General features: G+C 39.5%; 1 protein-coding gene across 2 annotated transcripts in view; it reads left to right on the top strand.

Annotated features, from left to right (window-relative positions):
* LOC110455353 (helicase domino-like) overlaps positions 1-20,072 on the top strand; it is a 105,071-nt gene that overhangs the window by 79,046 nt on the left and 5,953 nt on the right. For both annotated transcript variants that reach the window (XM_021505434.1, XM_021505435.1), the window contains 15 exons: positions 632-823; positions 2,557-2,739; positions 3,786-3,863; positions 4,260-4,394; positions 10,028-10,063; positions 10,411-10,567; positions 10,866-11,086; positions 13,217-13,447; positions 13,780-14,067; positions 15,206-15,415; positions 15,690-15,872; positions 16,478-16,694; positions 16,828-16,940; positions 17,216-17,317; positions 19,044-19,208. In XM_021505434.1, the coding sequence (XP_021361109.1) occupies positions 632-823; positions 2,557-2,739; positions 3,786-3,863; positions 4,260-4,394; positions 10,028-10,063; positions 10,411-10,567; positions 10,866-11,086; positions 13,217-13,447; positions 13,780-14,067; positions 15,206-15,415; positions 15,690-15,872; positions 16,478-16,694; positions 16,828-16,940; positions 17,216-17,317; positions 19,044-19,208 (2,511 nt within the window). The remainder of the gene's footprint in view (positions 1-631; positions 824-2,556; positions 2,740-3,785; positions 3,864-4,259; positions 4,395-10,027; positions 10,064-10,410; positions 10,568-10,865; positions 11,087-13,216; positions 13,448-13,779; positions 14,068-15,205; positions 15,416-15,689; positions 15,873-16,477; positions 16,695-16,827; positions 16,941-17,215; positions 17,318-19,043; positions 19,209-20,072) is intronic.

Genomic DNA, 20,072 nt, shown 5'->3' on the forward strand with positions numbered 1-20,072 from the left:
GGGGGGGGGGCATATAGTGTTACCCATGTCCGTCCCGTCCCGATTCAATGTAAACTCGCGTCACGACCCATCCCGATTCAATGTAAATACTTAACAACTTCATTCTTTCATGGATTTTGGTCAAACTTTATGCAAAGCTCAAGTATAAGTATACTTTGGACATTGTTGTGTTTCAGGGTTCCAAGGTCAAGGCCAAGGTCACTGTTGCTATATATAGAAAATCATCAACTGATTCAATTTAAACACTTGGCAACTTCATTCATGTTATGGAGATGGTAATAACATACAGAAAAAAACATGAATATTAAAATCAACTTTAAGTGTAGTACCTTGTGTGTGTGCATGTTTCAGGGTATCAAGATCAAAGTGGTTGTAACTTTTTATAGGACACTGAAACTAATTTCACATGGCAGCAGGGGCATTTATTAAATGTCTTACAGACATTTTCTAGTTAACACAAGTATGTTGCAGTTTATTCCATTGTGTAATTGTAGCCTCTTGCCTTAAAATAAAAATATAAATAAAGTCAATATGTTTTCTGGGAATAGCATTAGTTCCGACACACCGATAAATATTTTTTTGATGTTTTTGTGTGGATGACAAGTTACAATATCTATTTTGCTTCTTGCAGAACACAATCCAGGAGCTGTTCTCTGAGCCAACAGGGCTGGATTCCCTGGTGGAGCCCAAAGTGACTGAAGTAAAGATGACGACAAAGTCCCTTGGGGGTGGGGACGAGCTGAAGGAGATCAAAACCCCTGTGGATGGTAATAAGCAAACAGTGGCGCCATCAGACAAGAATATTGTAGCTCAGTTTGAACAGGTAAACATGATGCTTGAAGATGTTTATAGTATTTCTTGCCTCTTGATGAACACCATGCCATCGAGTGGGAGGGTTGAAGTATTGTTAGCTCACTTGGTCCGAAGGACCAAGGTGAGCTTATGCCATACCGTGGCGTCCGTCGTACATACATCAACAATTTCTTCAAACGACTTCTTCTTCTTAACCCCTGATTGGAATTTAACTAAATTTTACTGGAAACATCCCTAGGTGGTGGGGATTCAAAATTGTACAAATGGTGGGGCTGAGGGGCGGGGTCAAAAGGGATCAATTTGGCTATATTGCTTTAAGCGACTTTTCCTCTGGAACTAAGCGATGGATATCAACCATATTTTACTGGAAGCATCCCTAGGTAGTGGGGATTCAAAATTGTACACATGGTGGGGCTATATCGCTATAAATGTCTTCTTCTGTAGACCTTATCACTGGATATCAATCATATTAGGTTGGAAGCATTTAAGGATTCAAATTGTACAAGTAGTGGGGCTGACCCCCTTGGCTAAAGGGTTGGGCCAAAAATAGTTTATTGCTTGGAAATGGTTGAGATCCCCACCCTATAACCATGTATACAGTTGCTGAGAATGAAAAGAAGAATGCACATATGTTTCCAGGATTGCCCAGGGGTCTGGCCCCACCCTTGGAGACAAAGTCCCTGGGTCATAACTTTGAAATGGTTGAGATCCCCACCCCAAAACTGTATATACAAATGCATGGCATAAAGAGACGAATGCAGTCGTGATATAAGAATTGATCCTTGGGTCTGGCCACAATCCTAGGGACCTAGGGAGTCTGCTCCACCTTTGGAGACTTGACCCCTGGGTCATAACTTTGAAACAGTTGAGATCCCCACCTCAAAACTGTATCTACAAATGCTGGGCATAAAGAGACGAATGCAGTCAGGATATTATAATTGATCCTTGGGTCTGGCCACAATCCTAGGGACCTAGTTTCTGAGTCACACCTTGGAAACTGTTGAGATTCCCACCCCATAACCATACATAAAATTGCAGGGCATGAAAAATACAGATAGGATACAAGGATTGTCCTTGGGGTCTGGCCTATTCCTTTGGATCTTATTTGGAGAATATTTTGCCTTGATTACTTTGATATCCAGGTGAGCGATACAGGCCCTCTGGGCCTCTTGTTCATGTCTGTTCACCTTTTGGACATGTCAAAAAAATCAAGATTATTACCATTGATCGAACATTACCACTGCTATGTATATACATATATGGCCCCAAATTCTTTGTTACATGGCTACATTTTCCAAAATTTTGATTTGATATCGATGTGAAAAAGTACCAATTTTTAATTTGCAGCTTCCAAGATTGAAGTGATAATTAAATGGAAAAGTTAGTGGTTGTATTGAAAAGTGGAAAAAAGTGCAAATGCATCAAAATAACATAATGCATGATCAACATGATACTTTACCCTCGTGTCATTTCTTCATGATGTTTTCATGGGCGGTGAGGATGTCGCAGATATATAAATTGTGGTGTAGGCATTAATGAGGATGTCGCAGATATATAAATTGTGGTGTAGGCATTAATGAGGATGCCACAGATATATAAATTGTGGTGTAGGCATTAATGAGCATGTCACAGATATATATAAATTGTGGTGTAGGCATTAATGAGGATGCCACAGATATATAAATTGTGGTGTAGGCATTCGGAAAGGCTGAAGATGTCACAGATAAATGAATTGTTTTGTAGGCATTGGGAAAGGCTGAAGATGAGACGGATGTGGTGGCTGCCAACCTTGTGAAGGCTGAACAGAAGGCAGAACTTGCCGAGTTTGATGAGAACATTCCATGGGATGAGCGAGAGGCAGAGAAACGAAAGGAGGAGGAAGAGATGTCCAAAGCAGAGCAAGAACTTGCCATGTTAGACAAAGAGGTAGGTCACAGTATTGTTGTTGGACAAAGAGGTAGGTCACAGTATTGTATCGGGTCTACCATTATAACATTGAGAAAAATCTTTAGTATCCTAAACTGCATACTCATGTCTGCCCAACTGTTTGACAAAGTTCATTGTCATAGAGATCAATTTAAGTGTAAGCTTTAAATCCGGGGAGTGGAGAACAATAGGCCATTTTCAGTAAATTACATATAACATCCATTTATTAGCTCACCTGACCCAAAGGGCCATGTGAGCATATATAAGCCGTACTGCGTCGTCAGTCTGTCTGTCAACTTTTTCTTTGAGCGACTTCTTCTGAAGAATTTGAGGGCCTAGGGTTATGATATTTGGCCAGTAGGTACCTGGGATGGAGTGCTTTATAAAGTTTCCTCATTGAAATGACCTTGACCTACTTTCAAGGTCACGGGGGTCAAACATGTTTGGATTATAGTTACCAAATTTGGTCTTAAGTTATCTATATGTCAGTTTCATGTAACAAAAGAAACAGGTAAGCGATACGGGCCTTCTGGGCCTCTTGTTTACGCGTTGCTTTAACCCTGAGCTTACTCTTGGTGAAATTCAACTGTTCTTCAAGAGAGAATATAAACCAGGGAAAATAAATTCCTACTTAAAACACTTTAATTGCTACTGGTGCAATTAAAACTACCTGTCGTAGGAAACAAGCAACAATAGTTGTGAACATCAAATGTTTTGAATGTAGGATAACGATAGCTGATCTAACACAAAATCTGATTGTAAAATTGTAAACTCTGTTTTTTAATGTCTGTAAAGTTTGACTGAAAAATAGACTAAATCACCAACTGAATGAAGGATTATTTGGTTATGCTGATAGGAAACAGTTGTCACTATATCAGTTTGTGATTGAAATGCAGTAGAAGGTTCAGCATGTTTATTTAGGAAAGTTGAACTTGATGTAGGTGAGAAATTAACATCAGTAATAATTACAATTTGAAAACTTGACAACATATTGAATGTTTTGATGTCACTGGTTTCTGTGTCTGTACTGAGTTTGTGTTTTGTAGCTCTCTCCAATTGAGAGGTTTGCAGTAACATTTATGGAGAATGAAATGAAACCTGATGACAACCTGGAGATTTCTGTGGTAAGATCAGCTCTTGCAGTATTACATTTCATTATCGGTACTTTCAGAAATCAGTCGGGGTAATTTGTTTACAGTTTTATATCATTACAAAAGTTCATGAAATAACAAAATAACAAAACAAATATCTTGCTATTTTCATGCTAGAAAATTTGTTCAAAATCAAAATTTGTCATTTCTGGATTGACCATGTCTAATACTTTATTACCAGCGATTTTGTCTTTTATTCTATTATGACTTGACACGGATGAATAAATTCAGATATAAACCTTTGTAATGAAATGTATTTTGTAAGCTTTTGAAGAAGAAAAATGTGTGTCATCTTATTTTTTGGATCATTGTACAAACTAATGATTAAAACAATAATCCTAGACTATATCTGTACTTGCTTGTCTACAGGAAGAGATTGCCAACTCCAAGAAGGACTGGGAGCTAGCCCGATTAAAGGCATTGAAGGAGGATGAGGAACGTCGCCTGGAACTAGAGGAAGACGAGATGCTTTACACGTACCTCCGTGATGACTCTTACAACCAGGTGAAGAAACGCTCCGGCAAACAGGCCAAAAAACCTCGTGGCAACCTCACCAGTCCTCTGCGCCAGTCAGCTGGTCGCAAGCCTGGCACCAGGGGGCGTGGTAAAGGTGTAAGGGGCCAGCTGGTGTCGGAAAATGTAGAGAGAATTGTGGGGGAGGTGGGGGATCCTGGGGAGGGGGAAATTGTGGTGGATGATGAATCCGGTAGTGAACCCCTCTTAGATAGACTGAAGGCAGCAAGGAGTGCCATGAGAAATCTGGCTGCCAAACTCGCTGTCCCTACAACACCAAAGAAGAAATCACCCGTAAAAAATATAACAACATCAGAGGATAAACTTTCACCTCAACCAGTACTTGCTTCCAAAAAGGCGACCGCTCGCCAGGCCAAAGCAGCATTACAGAAACAACTAAAGGGAACAAAAGTGCCACTGAAGGTTCCCACACTTACTCCTCCTAAAGTGTCTATCCCCACGACCCTAACGTCACTTACACCTCCCAAGGCTGACAAGAAGTCGGCAAGTCTGACTGTACAGCGACTGGTTGCCAAACAGGCATTACAGCAGCACCTGACCAATGTGTCTCCAGGGAATGCTGCATCACAGGGCAATCCAGTGTACTCCTCACCTTCCACCAAGCTCCCAGGGTTAAGCACCCAGCCCCAGCTGCTCACCCCATCCCAGCTTCAGCACCTTAAACAAATTATATCCAAGGCCCACCACAACATCAAGCAGACACCTGTCACGGTCAAGGGTTCAGTGTCCCAGGGAGTGCAAGGCACACCTGACCAACCCACATTCACCTCGATTCCCCAGCAGGCCATGTTGCAGGTAACCCAGCCCCGCCCCTACCAGATAGTGGCACCCCAGGGGCAGGCACACCAGACCATACGACATGTCCTCCCTCAGGGAGTCGCTGCCCAACCCATCCAGCATGTGGTCAAGCAGATGCAGGCTCTGCCTCGGGGCCAGCTTCTATCCCAGGGCCAGCCCCAACTCCAGCTGGTTTCCCAGGCCTCTGGAATACCTGTCTCTCAAGCCATTCACCTTGTCACTCAGAACCCCCAGCTGGGAGGTCAAGGAGTACAGTTAGTCACCCAGGGGACTCGAGGCCTACCAGTTGTGTCTCAGACCCAGCAGATTCTGACCCAGACCCCAGGGGTGCAGCAGGTGATTGGTGCCCAGGGGAGTGGGGCCCAGCCTACTATCTCCTTCATTAAGGTCAGTGGCAACTCAACAGTGGCTCAGCAGCCTGTCCTGCAGTACTGTGTGAACCCGATGGTCAGTCAGGGGGTAAGACTACATGCAGCCAGCCCTCAGTTTCAGGGGGCCAATCCTCAGCAGCAGCAGGGACTGGTTTTCCTGCAACTGGCTGGAGGAAAGGCCATACCAATGTCTGTGAGTGGATCTACTATAGCTATGCCCATGGCTAGAATGATTGGCAACAAAATTGTCCCGGGCACCACTATTCCTTCTCCAAGACTGCGACATGTTATACCCAACACTGCCATAGGTCAAGCCCAACAAATCTCAGTTGTCCAAAATCAAAACCCACCAGTTGCCACTCCTCGTCTTTCTATGCCAATGTCCAGATTCCAGTCCCCTAATCATGTCGCCAGAGCCACCAAAACTAACTCGAAGGTACCTAGTGTTCCGATGGCTGTGGCAGGACCCACGGACCAGGTCTTGAACAGAGCACCACCAGTGGCCCTACTAGGTGCTAAACGCTTACCCAACACCACCACTGCAAGTTTGTCTGTCCCACAACCCTGGTCAAACCCTAACCTTGTCATACGTACCAGGCGAGCAGTCATGCAGGACCATACGCCAAGTGATAGCAAGGTTGAAGCAGAGGTTGGAGTGCAGAATGATGTAGCCCCTGCGACTGTTAGTGTGGCCAGAGCATCTAATCCGCAGACTTTCACTATCGGGACAAATCCCCAAAACCCGCAGTTTATCAGTTTGATCAAAGCGGGCAGTAATCCAGTGATCCCTGTTGGGGCCAATGTAACTATTAAGAATGATGCCCTACCTTCCACTGTAGAGACCTTATTTCAGCCGTTTAATATACAAGGTACGCCCCCTGTAGTGGAGGGCACAAGCAACGGCACTCTGCTGTATAATGACAATGGATGAAGGATGTCTGTTACACAACATGTTTCTTGCATGACCGATATTCTAAGTGCTAATCCTAAGCAAGACTGAGCTCTGTGCTACACGCACTGCTGGTCAAGTTTCTGGGTCCAAATTAAACTGTAAATTGGTTGTGATTTGGAACATTGAACAAAAAATATTGATACAGCATCAAGGGGTTTGTCCACTTGTGTGGATCAAAATGACTGTAGGCCTTCACCCAATGTCGACTATGAAGTGAGATAATCACTTGTGTTAAAACAACCTCAGAACCACACAGAAACTAGGTTTGTATTGTACCACACAGAATTTGTTGTTTTTGGTGTCCAATAAGCCAGATACTTGATGGGAGGACAAAATGTCGATTTTTGTAAAACAGTATTTCATTGATAAAGAAGAAGAACATTCATCATAAAAAATCAATTGCTGGCAAATGTGTGGCTTAAGGGTTACAGCCAGTGCCAAAAATTGCAACATTGACAACTTATAAAGGGATGTACATCATGCTATTTCAGTGTAAACATGTTTGGCTAGATTACCTTTGTATAAATGTATGTAGCAAAAGAGAATTTGTTGCCATACAAATTCATTTGTTTTGTATAAATGACTTGAATGGAATGTACATCTGTTATATGTAGAATTTTTTTGTTTTGGTTTTTTTGTATATATATGAAAAGAATGTGAACATGTGTTTGAAATGTGGTAGTGAATGCATGCCTTACCTCTCGGTGACTGTGAGATTGTTAAAACCTGTGTAAATGGAGGGATGGATGAGCAAGGGAGCAGGCATAGGATGGAACATGTGAGCAGAAGTGAGACACACTGGGTGTTTAAATATGTTAGAGAGATGAAAAGATTGTAGCAGTCTGCCTGTATGCTAATTCTTTGTCTTTTAAGTTTTGTGTATGATTGGGACTAAGAATGAAAGAGGATACTAGAGCTTGGTGTTGCTACATATTGGCGACAAGACCTGGACACCTGGTGTCACCTGATATGAATAAAGAGTTCAAACGTTGCATTATATTAGACTCTGCATCTCATTTCTTTGTGCTGACGATGTTGATCGGGTTTTGACGGGTTGCCATGGTAACGGCTATTGCTGGTCACCCGATTCAAGGTTACTGGTGTCTATATATAGACGGTGTAGGCTGTGGAGGTCTCGGCAGACTTCTTCAATCTGCGTCTCATTTCTTCCGTACGATGCTTGACCGCTTCATCCAAATGTCTTATTGGTAAAGTAAAAATATACAGAAATATATATAGAAATTGTTCAGAAATAATCCTTTTTCCGTGAAATAATATCGCCATTATTAATTTTAGTAGATAATGAGCATATCATCTGATTATATGTCACATAGGGGGAAATGTAATCCTTTTCAGTAAATTTGTATTTGACAGTTGGTTTTTCGCTGTATTTCCCCCTCCAATAACATTTCAGTTTTAAAGTTTTGTAAATCTACATATACGATAAATTGGTATGATGTAGGCACCACAACCTTGTGTCGAGTGATAACTGTTGGCCGCCTGCTGTTGCCGGACACATCGTACACAGAAATGAGATGCCGTGTCTGTCTGTTCGTCCTCTGCCCAGCCATTTGCACACAAACGCTAACAGATATATGCTACCTCACTGTGACATGTACCTCTTTTCAAAAAGAATTCCACATTCAGAAACCTATAAACTTATTTAATTAATTGATAACACAGTTGAAAACTAAACAAGGTGCAGTTTTGAAAAGTTTTGACAAATTGTGCCAATTGAATTTGATAAGGGAGATAACTATAAAACAAATTGCAGGTTATGAAATTTGAGGTAACATGTTCCCCTAAACTATCCATTGGACGAAACAAATGAGACTACGAATATTGCTGGAGGATTTTGGAACTCGCCCAGGAGACGCGTGGTACTGAAATCTATTGCATTGAATTTATTTTATGATCTAAAATAAGACTAAGTCGCCTTTCTTGCAAGGTTGTCCAACAGGATTGAAAAGGAAGGGTTGACATTAATGTTGCTAAATTACAGGTCAAGCCTGGAAAACTTTGAGGTATTTAGTGATAAAGCTGTAAAAAAATACCAGTTAAAATGGATAAATAATTTTATACCTTTATCTAAACTATGGATGTCACAATAGAAGTTTAAATTGCAGAAATGAAAATGAACATTATATTGCATGAATATCTTTATTGTGACTGTAAAATGACCTTAAATTAGTTTTATTTGCAATATACTGGTTCAAGAGAATCATGTTGTAAAAGGATATGATTTAAAGAAATTTTCCATTACCACCAGTGCAGCAAACCAGTTTCCTGAAGCTAGAAATTGACATTTAAATGAAGATTTTACCAGTTCTTTACAAAATGGAAATGGATGAATTCGCCGAATAAAAATTCCTCGAAATAGTCTTCATTATCGGACTTTAAATTCACCAAGGTAAATAGAAATCTGATTATACCTAAATTTCATTGAGTATCAAATTTTGAAGGGGGGGGATTAAAAGAAAAAATCATTCTAGCCAACATCAGCTATATAAGTGTATTTTGGTATTGGGGGCCAGGATAGTCTAGTTGTCAAATAATATTCACTGATTAAAATATTGAAATATTCAGGGGTCAATTTAGATGATCCTTGAGACTCTAGTGGTTACACTCTCACTCTCACTGCAGAGAGTGGAACACCCTGGAGTATCAAGATTTGATAAATTTTCAGGATACACCGGGTCATGATTTTTTTTTGTCTCTCGATTATTACCTGATCTATTAAAATGTCATTCCAACGAAAATGTGTTAAACCAAGCACTATTTGGCAATGTATAACTTGGAAAAACTGCAATATTTACACTTTCACTGCAAAATGTCAAAACCAGCTGCTCCACTGACTACATTTTTTAAACACTGCATTCAACATTTAAACCTAAAGTATGTTAATTATTTACGCATTGTCAAGTCAAGGACAAATTAAACAAAAATAGCAAGGAATTATATCTTCACCATTACATAATTTGCTTCGAATTGAGACCTGTTTCACATGGAAATTGCCTATATCAATAAACAAAGGGTTGCTGGACTTGAGAAGAGGACTGCCTGAAGTTCTGTAAAGATTTTGACAAAATGTTGTTAGTGAACAACTGCTGGGTTGGACGAATAGATAATTGCAACAAACTTACATGTGTGTGCTCAAGTGAGGTATGTGCAATGTGTCAAAGCTGGGTTCTATAAAGGATGTAGTTAATATTAAAAAAGACAGGCAATACTGCTAGATTGACCTATCGTGACCATTCTGTTCTGATTGTTTCTTGGATACCTGGCTTTTTAATCACAAGTATAGTACTTTATAAAACAATCATTGTAATGTGAAAAGGAAAAACTTGATGTCGTACTTTCAGTGATCAGATGGATCCAGGTTTAGTCTTGCACGTTGCCTCTTGTACAAAATTATCCCATTCAACATCTTCAGTATTGAGACCTATTTGATGGGTAAACTAAATATTTAATTCACTTTGTAGATATTCATCTCGGATACAGATCAAGAACATATGCCGGTTGGTATTATTTCTGTCTTTGGCACTTTAAAGATACAAATGTAAATAAATGCATATAGCTTTAAAAAAAAATAAAAAAATTCATAAGGTAACAAACCTTATGAAAATTTAAAATAAGTGATATGGAAAACCACTGAAAGAAAAGGAGAGTAGAGTTGATTATGGCTTCATGTATATCAAATACTTGAATTCGTGAATATGAATCCACAAAAAAAATATCTTTTCGTTGATAGCAAAATTATTGGTGAAAGTTACGAAGTTATCCGATTGAGAACTTGCCCCTATCTTATGTAAGATCAAAGGTTGCATCCCCACATTATGATTTGTATGTGGTGTGTGTACTGTAGATGTGGGCACCACCTACACCCCCTCACGATGACAATGATATCTACCTGGACCAGACCATGTGCTTCCTGTATGAGCCAACAGTTATGCCAGAGTCACAGCTGCCACCAATTTACATCAAGAAAGAGCACAAGAAACCCAAGGTTGAGTCCATCACAAGTATGTATTTCCACAATATATATATAGAGATATAAAGGATGATGACATATAAAGCTTATACTGTGGAAGTTATCTTTCACTTGGAGACTATGCAATCATGACTAAAAGATATGCAAATTATGATTTTGCTGTGCATTTGTGACAAATTGTACAAAAGTTTTCATAACTTGTATCAATCTTTTCAGACATATAAAGGAAAAATTCCTTTAGTGGATTTTATATTGGGTGAAATAATCGAGAGTAACATCAGTAATGGTATATTAAAACTTTGATCTTTGTATGATACTTTCATTTCCAGCACGTAAACAAAAACAACGAAAGGAGGAGCAGCCGAGGGTGCCCCGTTCCCTGTTCGACCGCCCTACAGCAGCTCTATTGAGGATGAGACGCGAGGCAAAACTTAAACAGGGTGGCCTGCTCAAACCCTTCCGCCCCGTCCCTCCAGTCCTTAACAAACCAGCTGACCAGTCATCTGACCACCCAGAATGGTTAATCCACGAAGACTGGGCACTTCTCCAGGTAGGTGCACCTGCTGGTCATTACGGTTTGTTTTGTATTGGAAGATAATGTTATGCTTGACTGCATAGACATGATCACTCCCCATACTATTAATAATAGATTTAAATTTTGGAAAAATCTGTAAAATGGATACCAGATTCTAGAAAGTCCTAATGTATTTCCTTATGGGTGTAATTCCTGACATTCCCTCATAATGTGGAGTGAGAACTGGACTTGTTTCCTAACCAAGTTCATTTGTAAACGAGATCTGTGTCGCTGTAAGGTAACATTCACATTTAGGAATATAAATGATAAAATCCAGTCAAACGTGCTCATGCAACCACCCCAATTAGGAAACCACCTTGGTTAAGAGACCACTTTTTGGATTTTCCAATGGTAGTCTCTTTATACAGGGTTGGATGTACATGGCGTTTTATACGCCCGTCAAATTTGACGGGAGTATTATGGTATGGCGTTGTCCGGCCGGGGTAAACTTTTGTTTGTTTCAATCTCCTACATTTTTCGACCGATTTCTTTGAAACTTGGTATACATTATAATGATGATATGAAGTTGTGTCTCCCTAAAAAGAATTTTGATTCAACAATGTTTCCAAAAGTTATTGCCCTTTGTTTATTTCAGTATTTGATTTTTGTCCGGCCATCTCTTCCTTCTGTTTTCAACAGATCTCTTTGAAACTTGGTATACATTATAATCATGATATGAAGTTGTGTCTCCCTTAAAAGAATTTTGATTCAACAATGTTTCCAAAAGTTATTGCCCTTTGTTCATTTCAGTATTTGATTTTTGTCCGGCAATCCCCTCCTACAGTTTTCAACGAATCTCTTTGAAACTTAAGTAGGCTTAATTATCATGATATATTATTGTGTTTCCTTAAAAAGAATTTTGATTTAACAATTTTTGCAAAAGTTATTGCCTTTTGCTCATTTCAGTATTTGGAAAAAAAATCCGGAGGATTTCTCCTACATTTTTATTGCCGTTTGTCTGGTGTCAGTCGTGCGTCAGTAAACAATTTACATTTTCGACTTCTTCTCCAAAACCCCTGAACCAATTTCAATGAAATTTTGCAGAAACCTTCCATGGCCAAAGGTCAACAAAAACAGTGGCTGATTTGGTCCCCAGCCCCCAGGGGCCTGAGGGGCAGGGCCAAAAAGGGACAATTGACTGAAATTTCAAAAATCTTCTTCTCAATACCCAGATATGGTAGAATCAAAAACTCTTCTTAGAAGGAAGGGTCTTCAGGTGCTTTACCAAAATTATGAATTTCATGACCCTGGGATCTCATGTTTTCCCCTGGGGAGGGAGTAAACTTTACTATAGTTTATATAGGGAAATCACATTTTGGACAAACATTTGTTTAATTTCCATGGGAAGTAATTCAATTTAGGTTAGCATTATTAGTATTGGATAGCAGTTTGATGGTATGCACATATCAGCCCTGACTGACCCCCCGTGGCTGATGGTTGGGGCCAAAAATTTACTATGGTTTATAAATGCAAATGATACTTTGTATATTACATGTTAATAACTTGATTGGAATTATAACCCTGAGTTGACAATTTGATACTTTGAAAATTTTGAGCCAGCCCTACCCCCCAAGGGCTGTAGGGTGGGGCCCAAAGGAGTCAGTGTGCTAAAATTTCTCCATTTTCTTTGTTAAGAATCGGAGATGCTAGTTTAAAATACTTTTCAGTCTTAAATCTGTATGCTAGATATTGAATAAGGTGGTTTTATTGTTTTTTGTCACTTAGAATAATATTTCTGTTCATGTTAAAAACAAAATCAACTCTCTGTATAAATATATCAGGTGACCGTTAAGGCCCATGGGCCTCTTGTTATAGCATGTCAGCTAACCACTCTTTGAATGATGCAGATCTTATTTCAATGTAATAAAGTATATAACACTATATAGCATTCGACGGGCGTATATTGTTCCACCCCACGGTACTCTTGTTTGATATATTCCTTGACTTTTTGTGTGTCAGAAGTTGGAAGGTAGGTATACTATTGTTATTTCACATTGTAGAATGTTATAACGTTTGTGTAATACAATTGTAGTTTATGGTAAATCTGTTTATAATTTTGTTTGACCTTATATGACCTTCAGATGGACTTTATATCTTCCTATGTAGGCGGTTCAAAGTCTGTTTGATGTACCGCTGAACCTGATGGTGGTGTCCCCTGCCCATCAGCTCAACTGGGACTTGGTGGCTGACATTGTGAGCAGTGTTAGTCGAGTGTATCGCTCTGCCAAACAGTGCAGAAACCGCTATGAGAATGTCATCATTCCACGTGAGGAGGGACGCATCCTGTACGACATCAATCCCCGCAAACAGAGCAAGAAAACAAAGGGAATATACAAGGTATGACTCGGCTTGGTTTGGTAAACGAATGGAAAAAATACAAATTGCACCCTAGAAAAGTGTTTGTAAGTTTCATTGTTTCACACATGAAACTGGAATGTTTCTCAAACTTATTGTTACTAGTACATAAAAACGTTTCGGGTTGTTTTTTAAGAAGAAAGATTGGAAAATAGGGGATACTTTCTTAAATGGGGAAACTTCACATACAATTGGGAAGTATCGGTTCTTTCCTGCTTCGTTTATCCCAAACCTGTAAAAACTGAAAAAAATCTTACAAGATTTGGAAGTGTGAAGGTTGAGAATTTACTCTGATTATAACATGAATGTTTCAGACAAAGAACAACCGTCCCATGCGTACTAGTCAGCTGTATGTTCAGGACGGCAACCAGGCCATTACTATGTTACACTCACTAAGGTTTGACTCGGCTAAGACACTGGCTGCCAAGCGACCACCCACACTCAAACAGACTCTAGTGAGCCCTACACCCAAGAACCCCAAACATGCAGCTGTGCTGTCCGAGAGTGGTATTACATACGATCAGCCATTGGACCCCATGAATGTGGCTGAGATCCGTGCTCAGAGGATCCAGAGGGAGAAGAAACAGAATCAAGCTGCAGCAGTAAGTGTAGCTCACTTCTACTTCACCGACTCATCATCCTTCAGGCTTAAATAGGTTTATTGTTTAAATTTGTGTGTTTACCATTTAAGTTGATCTGTCTGTATGACATCATGGTCAAAGAAGATTAATTTCTTTAGGACTGTTCTAGAAAAAAGACAAAGACATCACCCGGGACAGCACCTTTTTTTAGGTCACCGGAGACAAAGTCTCAAGTGACCTATTGCGATCGCCTTTTGTCCGTCGTGCGTCCGTAAACAATTTACATTTTCGACTTCTTCTCCAAAACCCCTGAACCAATTTCAATGAAATTTTGCAGGGACCTTCCATGGACAAAGGTCAACAAAAATACTGGCCGGTTTAGTCCCAAGCCCCCAGGGGCTGATAATGGCAAATGATACTTTGAATATTACATGTTAATAACTTGATTGGAATTATAACCTTGAGTTGACAATTTGATACTTTGAAAATTTTGAGCCAGCCCTACCCCCAAGGGCTGTAGGGTGGGGCTCAAAGGAGTCAGTGTGCTAAAATTTCTTCATTTCCCTTGTTTAGAATCAGAGGTGCTAGTTTCAAATACTTTTTAGTCTGAAATCTGTAGGCTAGATATTGCATAAGGTGGTTTTATTGTTTTTTGTCACTTTGAATAATATATCTGTTCATGTTAAAAAAACAAAATCAACTCTCTGTATAAATATATCGGGTGACCGTTAAGGCCCATGGGCCTCCTGTTTAGCAAAAGACCCACCACCCATAAATCAATCATTTCAGTTGATCCCCACCACCCACTTTTACTATTTTACTTCATACCCAGAACCCATGACATTAAAGTTGACTAATTAAACTGAAGTACCTGAGGTACTTGTGACCCTCATCTTTGTGGCACTGCATCAACCAATTTGTCTTTGAATTCAGTCTTATAGTGCAGTAAAGTTATATTCTCAAAATATCCAATCCTGACTACAGCTACTTATACTGATATAGTTAAGCCATTGTACAGTAATAGTAGTAGTGCATTGCTGAACGGCATCACATCTCGCCATACCTTACAAGGCTCGCCCTTGCCTTACCAGACAACAGCATATTTCACCATACTGCTTGCTCCTTTCCTTCAGCCTTTAAGTTGACCTTGTATTGACAGGCTGCGACTGCAGAACAGCAACACTTGGCAGCTCGGACAGTCGCCCAGCAACAAGCTGCGGCCCCTCAGGCAACTCCTGCACCTCAAGCCTCTGCACAACCCCAGCCTGTCACTGTTACTGCAGCCATTGCAATCCCACAGGGGGCCGTCCCTCAAGGGGTAGTCACCCAGCATTTACAGCCAATCCAGACCACTGTTGCATCTGTCATGGTGAGTTATCATCTGTCAGCCAATCAAAATAACTGTTGTGTTGCATTGGGTTTGATTTTGGTGTAAGAGATAGCTGAGCATCTAAGGTAAATATTTCTTGCCACTAACCACAATACTTTTAGCAAAAGAATTTGCATTGAGGATGAACAAAATAGTGAATGACTAGGTCCCACTGGATGTATTCAAAATTGAATTAGTGTTTAACAAAAACCAGCCTTTTATTTTTCAGTTTGCACTGGTTTCACTAAAATAAAAATGTTGTATATATTGCCAGGCAGCAACAGCCGTGCCCAAGTCGGGAGTACCACAGGGAGCCACTACCGTGTCTCTAGCTCGCAGTGCTGTGGGAGCAACAGGCAACATTGTAGTAAATACCCCCAGTGGAGTGGCAGCTAACTTTGCTGCTATCAATCGACGTATGAGTCAGGCTACCAGTCTAGGCCAGGCCTCCACAGTGGTGAGTGTTGTTACACATTAAAATGACAAAGAAGGATCATGAAAAACTTTTACAAGAAATTATCAACAAGTTCTTTAAAAGACATTATTGCATAATGGATTAAGTCATAACTTCCAATATTTCAACTGATGAAAAATTGAATAATTTATCCACCCAGCTTTTGGGCAGAAAAGGAGGGAGAGATGGTGGTAGGGTGGATACATAGATACCTGGTATTTGATTAAGTAGGGGATGGACTGAAATGTGGTAATAAGCCTGATTGAAATGATAAACTGGCTTAAGGTGACATTTCCACATCGTCAAGTTATAAGGATCTTTCCTGATAAATCGAAGTTCCAAACTCCATTGATAATTTATTAGGATCCACAAGGAAGGTCTGACTGAAATCTATATATAAACACTTGAAATAGAAAGATGTGAAAACGATGTAAATGGGGAAAAGAAACGAGATGCTTGATTTGCCATTGTAACATCATTGCAGTCAGGTGAGTTATCGAAGATTTATCTGTTAGCAGCTTGGAAACCTACTGATAATCCTCTTTAGTGGAATGTGATATATGTTATGTAACACTATCTTTGAGTGTTTATTTTTTATGCTTATTTAGACGGTGACTGGAACACTGAACCCAGCAATCCGTGCCCAGCGACCCCTAACCATTCCCATACAGGATATTACTTCCATCACCAGCCAGACTGGTCAAGTGACCCATGTAGCGACGACAGGCCAGGTGGCACGCACACAGATCCAGACAACAGTGCCAACCCTGACATCTACCCAGCTGGCTCGTATCGCTTCCACACAGGGAACCACTCTTCCCACAGGTAAGAAATATGCCAGGAGTTTCACAAGTAATATCTTCTAATGTAGTTATTGACAACAATATATCTGTGGAAAATGGAAGATGGATTTTACAGTAACAGAACTTTTGATGGTTATGTATTCTTGATGTTTCAGGTACAGTGCAAGCAACCATGACAAAGGCTTTGACACAGCAACAGTTAATTGCTCTCACTCGACAACAGCGACAGACCACTTTCCAACAGCAGCCACGCAAACTTAACTTGACGGTGAGTACATGCACATCTTGCAGCAATTACAAACTAGATCTTGAACATGTGTAAATTCAATATAACAGATAAGATCTCACACAAGTCCAAACTCAATCTTACAAGTATACGCTGAATCTTGCAGTGCAACCTCTGTCACACACTGAGTAAAAATTCAGCACTCAGATGAAGATATGTTCAGTCCCAACATGAGAACACGGAAAGTAGCCAGCACTGAACAAACTTAACCGCTCATGAACACTTCATTCTAATTCTGATATTATATGCTGTTACAGCCAGATCAAATTAACCAGCAGAGGTTAAAGCAACTTCAACAAGGTCGCGGTGTCGGTGCTCAGAAGGTCATAGCCCAACAGCTGGTCACTAGTTTGGCACAGGTAGGTATTGTAGGCTTCACATGGGTGTCAGTAAAACGTTCAGGCCATCCTTAAAATATTCCTTGTTTGGCATTGACCGACCCACCCTACCAGTACTTAGGTAGGTAGGTAGGATTTTTTTAAAATTTTATTTGAACAAATATGAATTTATTAAATTCAATAAAAAAAAAAAAAAAAACACTTTGTGAATCAATGTCAACAGCCACTACAACAAGAACTAGTATATCTGGTACATACACAACCATAAGTAACTTGGAATGACTAATATGAAATCATAAAGATACCAATGTACTACTTCTATAACATAAGAGGCCGCTGGTCGGCCTTTATTCTATCGGATATGATTTTGCCAATTTTTTAACCACGCACCCTCCAAAAACAAAAAATGTCATTATAATCAACGTGATGATTGTGAACATTACTTGGCAGAAGAAGAAGAAACCTCTTATTTCCGAAGCACTAATTCTTTGATTCAGATCTGCTCGAAATGCGGGCGGAACGAAATCGGCTTGAAAAACTCCCTGAAGTGGTCAACAGTTCATGACAACGATGTCTACTCACGGTTCATATAATATATCGAGGATCTGACACGTGTTCATGTAATATTGAATTTATTGAACGAGTTTATTAATTTCATATGAAATTAATAAATGAGTTTAATATATTAAACATTATATGAACACAAGTGTTAGATTCTATTTATTATATAATTCGAGAAACACTCTTTTTCTTGACACGTCTCCTCTATATTAATTGTACCGATGGCTGACGAAAGGACGCATAACATGCATTTTGTTTGGAGCTCGCTGCACCACAAAAAATAGTTTCAGAAACTTCTTCCCGAATACCTTTTCAATGAACAAACAACAGATGTGGTAGACTTTATACAATATACAGATGTGGTAGACTTTACACATCTGTATATTGTATAAAGTCTACCATATCTATATATTGTGCAAGTCTACCACATCTATATATTGTATAGATGTGGTAGACTGTATACAATATACAGATGTGATAGACTTTACACAATATCCAGATGTGGTAGCCTTTACACAATATATAGATGTGCTAGACTTTACACAATATACAGATGTGGTGGACTTTACACAATATACAGATGTGGTAGACTTTATACAATATATAGATGTGGTAGACTTGCACAACATATAGATGTGGTAGACTTTATACAATATACAGATGTGGTAGACTTTATACAATATACAGATGTGTAAAGTCTACCACATCTATATATTGTATAGATGTGGTAGACTTGCACAATATACAGATGTGGTAGACTATACAATATACAGATGTGGTAGACTATACAATATACAGATGTGGTAGGCTTTATACAATATACAGGTGTGGTAGACTTTACACAATATACAGATGTGGTGGACTTTACACAATATATAGATGTGGTAGACTGTATACAATATACAGATGTAGTAGACTTTACACAATATACAGATGTGGTAGACTTTATACAATATACAGATGTGATAGACTTTACACAATATATAGATGTGGTAGACTTGCACAGTATATAGATGTGGTAGACTTCACACAGAAGTTTTCAGAATAATCGTCCTGAAAACACTACATTAATTTACACTTAACACAATTGTCTGTAGTTGCGTAGGTCCATATAGTAAATATAAACAAGCGAAAAATAGTTAGGATTCACAAATTAATATGTTGGACACAAATTCTCTGAATGTAGGTTCCCAAGCAGAAGATAGGCACCTCTCTTGCACGCCAGATCCCACAGGAGCTGTTGTTGCACCAACAGAAGCTGCCCCAGAAAACGCAGGTTCAGGTGGTAGCTCAGGGCCAAGCTGGCACCCAGCTCCAGCAGATACACATGGCTACCACACAAGGTGGTGGGGTATGTATACTTGATAGTTATATACCGTATTGTAAATACACTCAAAGGTATTGAAATGCCAATGCAAACATTTTCATTTATAGCATAGGATTTCCTGTTCATGATTTTTTTTTATGATTATAAATCCTATCTCAAGTTTATATTTTCAAGTAATCTCCCCAAAGTTTATAGATTAAATGGTAGAGCATAAATGTATCAATCTTAATCATCACAAACTGGATATGCCCAGAGGGAGGATTTATCATTTTCATTAGTTATTCACTTGGATCTGATTTTCTGTTATGATCCCTGGCAGTCAAAGCTTGTGTAATTTTTAGTCCCGATAACTTCAAGCATAGAGTGATTTCAGAGCTTAGCTCTGGTCATATTTAATCTAGACAGGTGTTACGAGCCTGTGCTACCTACATACACCTATAAAAGGATCCCGGTATCTCTGTCAAAAACTTCCGACTGTTCATTGAAAACATTTTCTGTTGTGACTACAGCTTTCATAAATCATTCTAAAAGGAAAACATAGCTTGTGGAACTTTTATGACCAAAAAAAAGATAAAATTTGAAATAAACAAAAACAAAATCAGTGTTCGGAAGGTACAATTGCAATAGGGCCAGATGGAGATTCATTTGACCTCTTGTTACTATGCTGTAGCTCTAACCAACTGGGATACCTGGTCAACAGTAGTGCCAGTTCTGCTTCAGTTGTACTCCAAATGGAACTAATGTACAGATAACTACAGCTGAACTCAGTTCTGCTTCAGTTGTACTCCGAATGGAACTGATGTACAGATAACTACAGCTGAACCCAGTTGTGCTTCAGTTGTACTCCAAATGGAACTGATGTACAGATAACTCCAGCTGAACTCAGTT

This window comes from Mizuhopecten yessoensis, unplaced genomic scaffold, assembly GCF_002113885.1.
Source record: "Mizuhopecten yessoensis strain PY_sf001 unplaced genomic scaffold, ASM211388v2 scaffold8205, whole genome shotgun sequence".
NCBI lineage: Eukaryota > Metazoa > Mollusca > Bivalvia > Pectinida > Pectinidae > Mizuhopecten > Mizuhopecten yessoensis.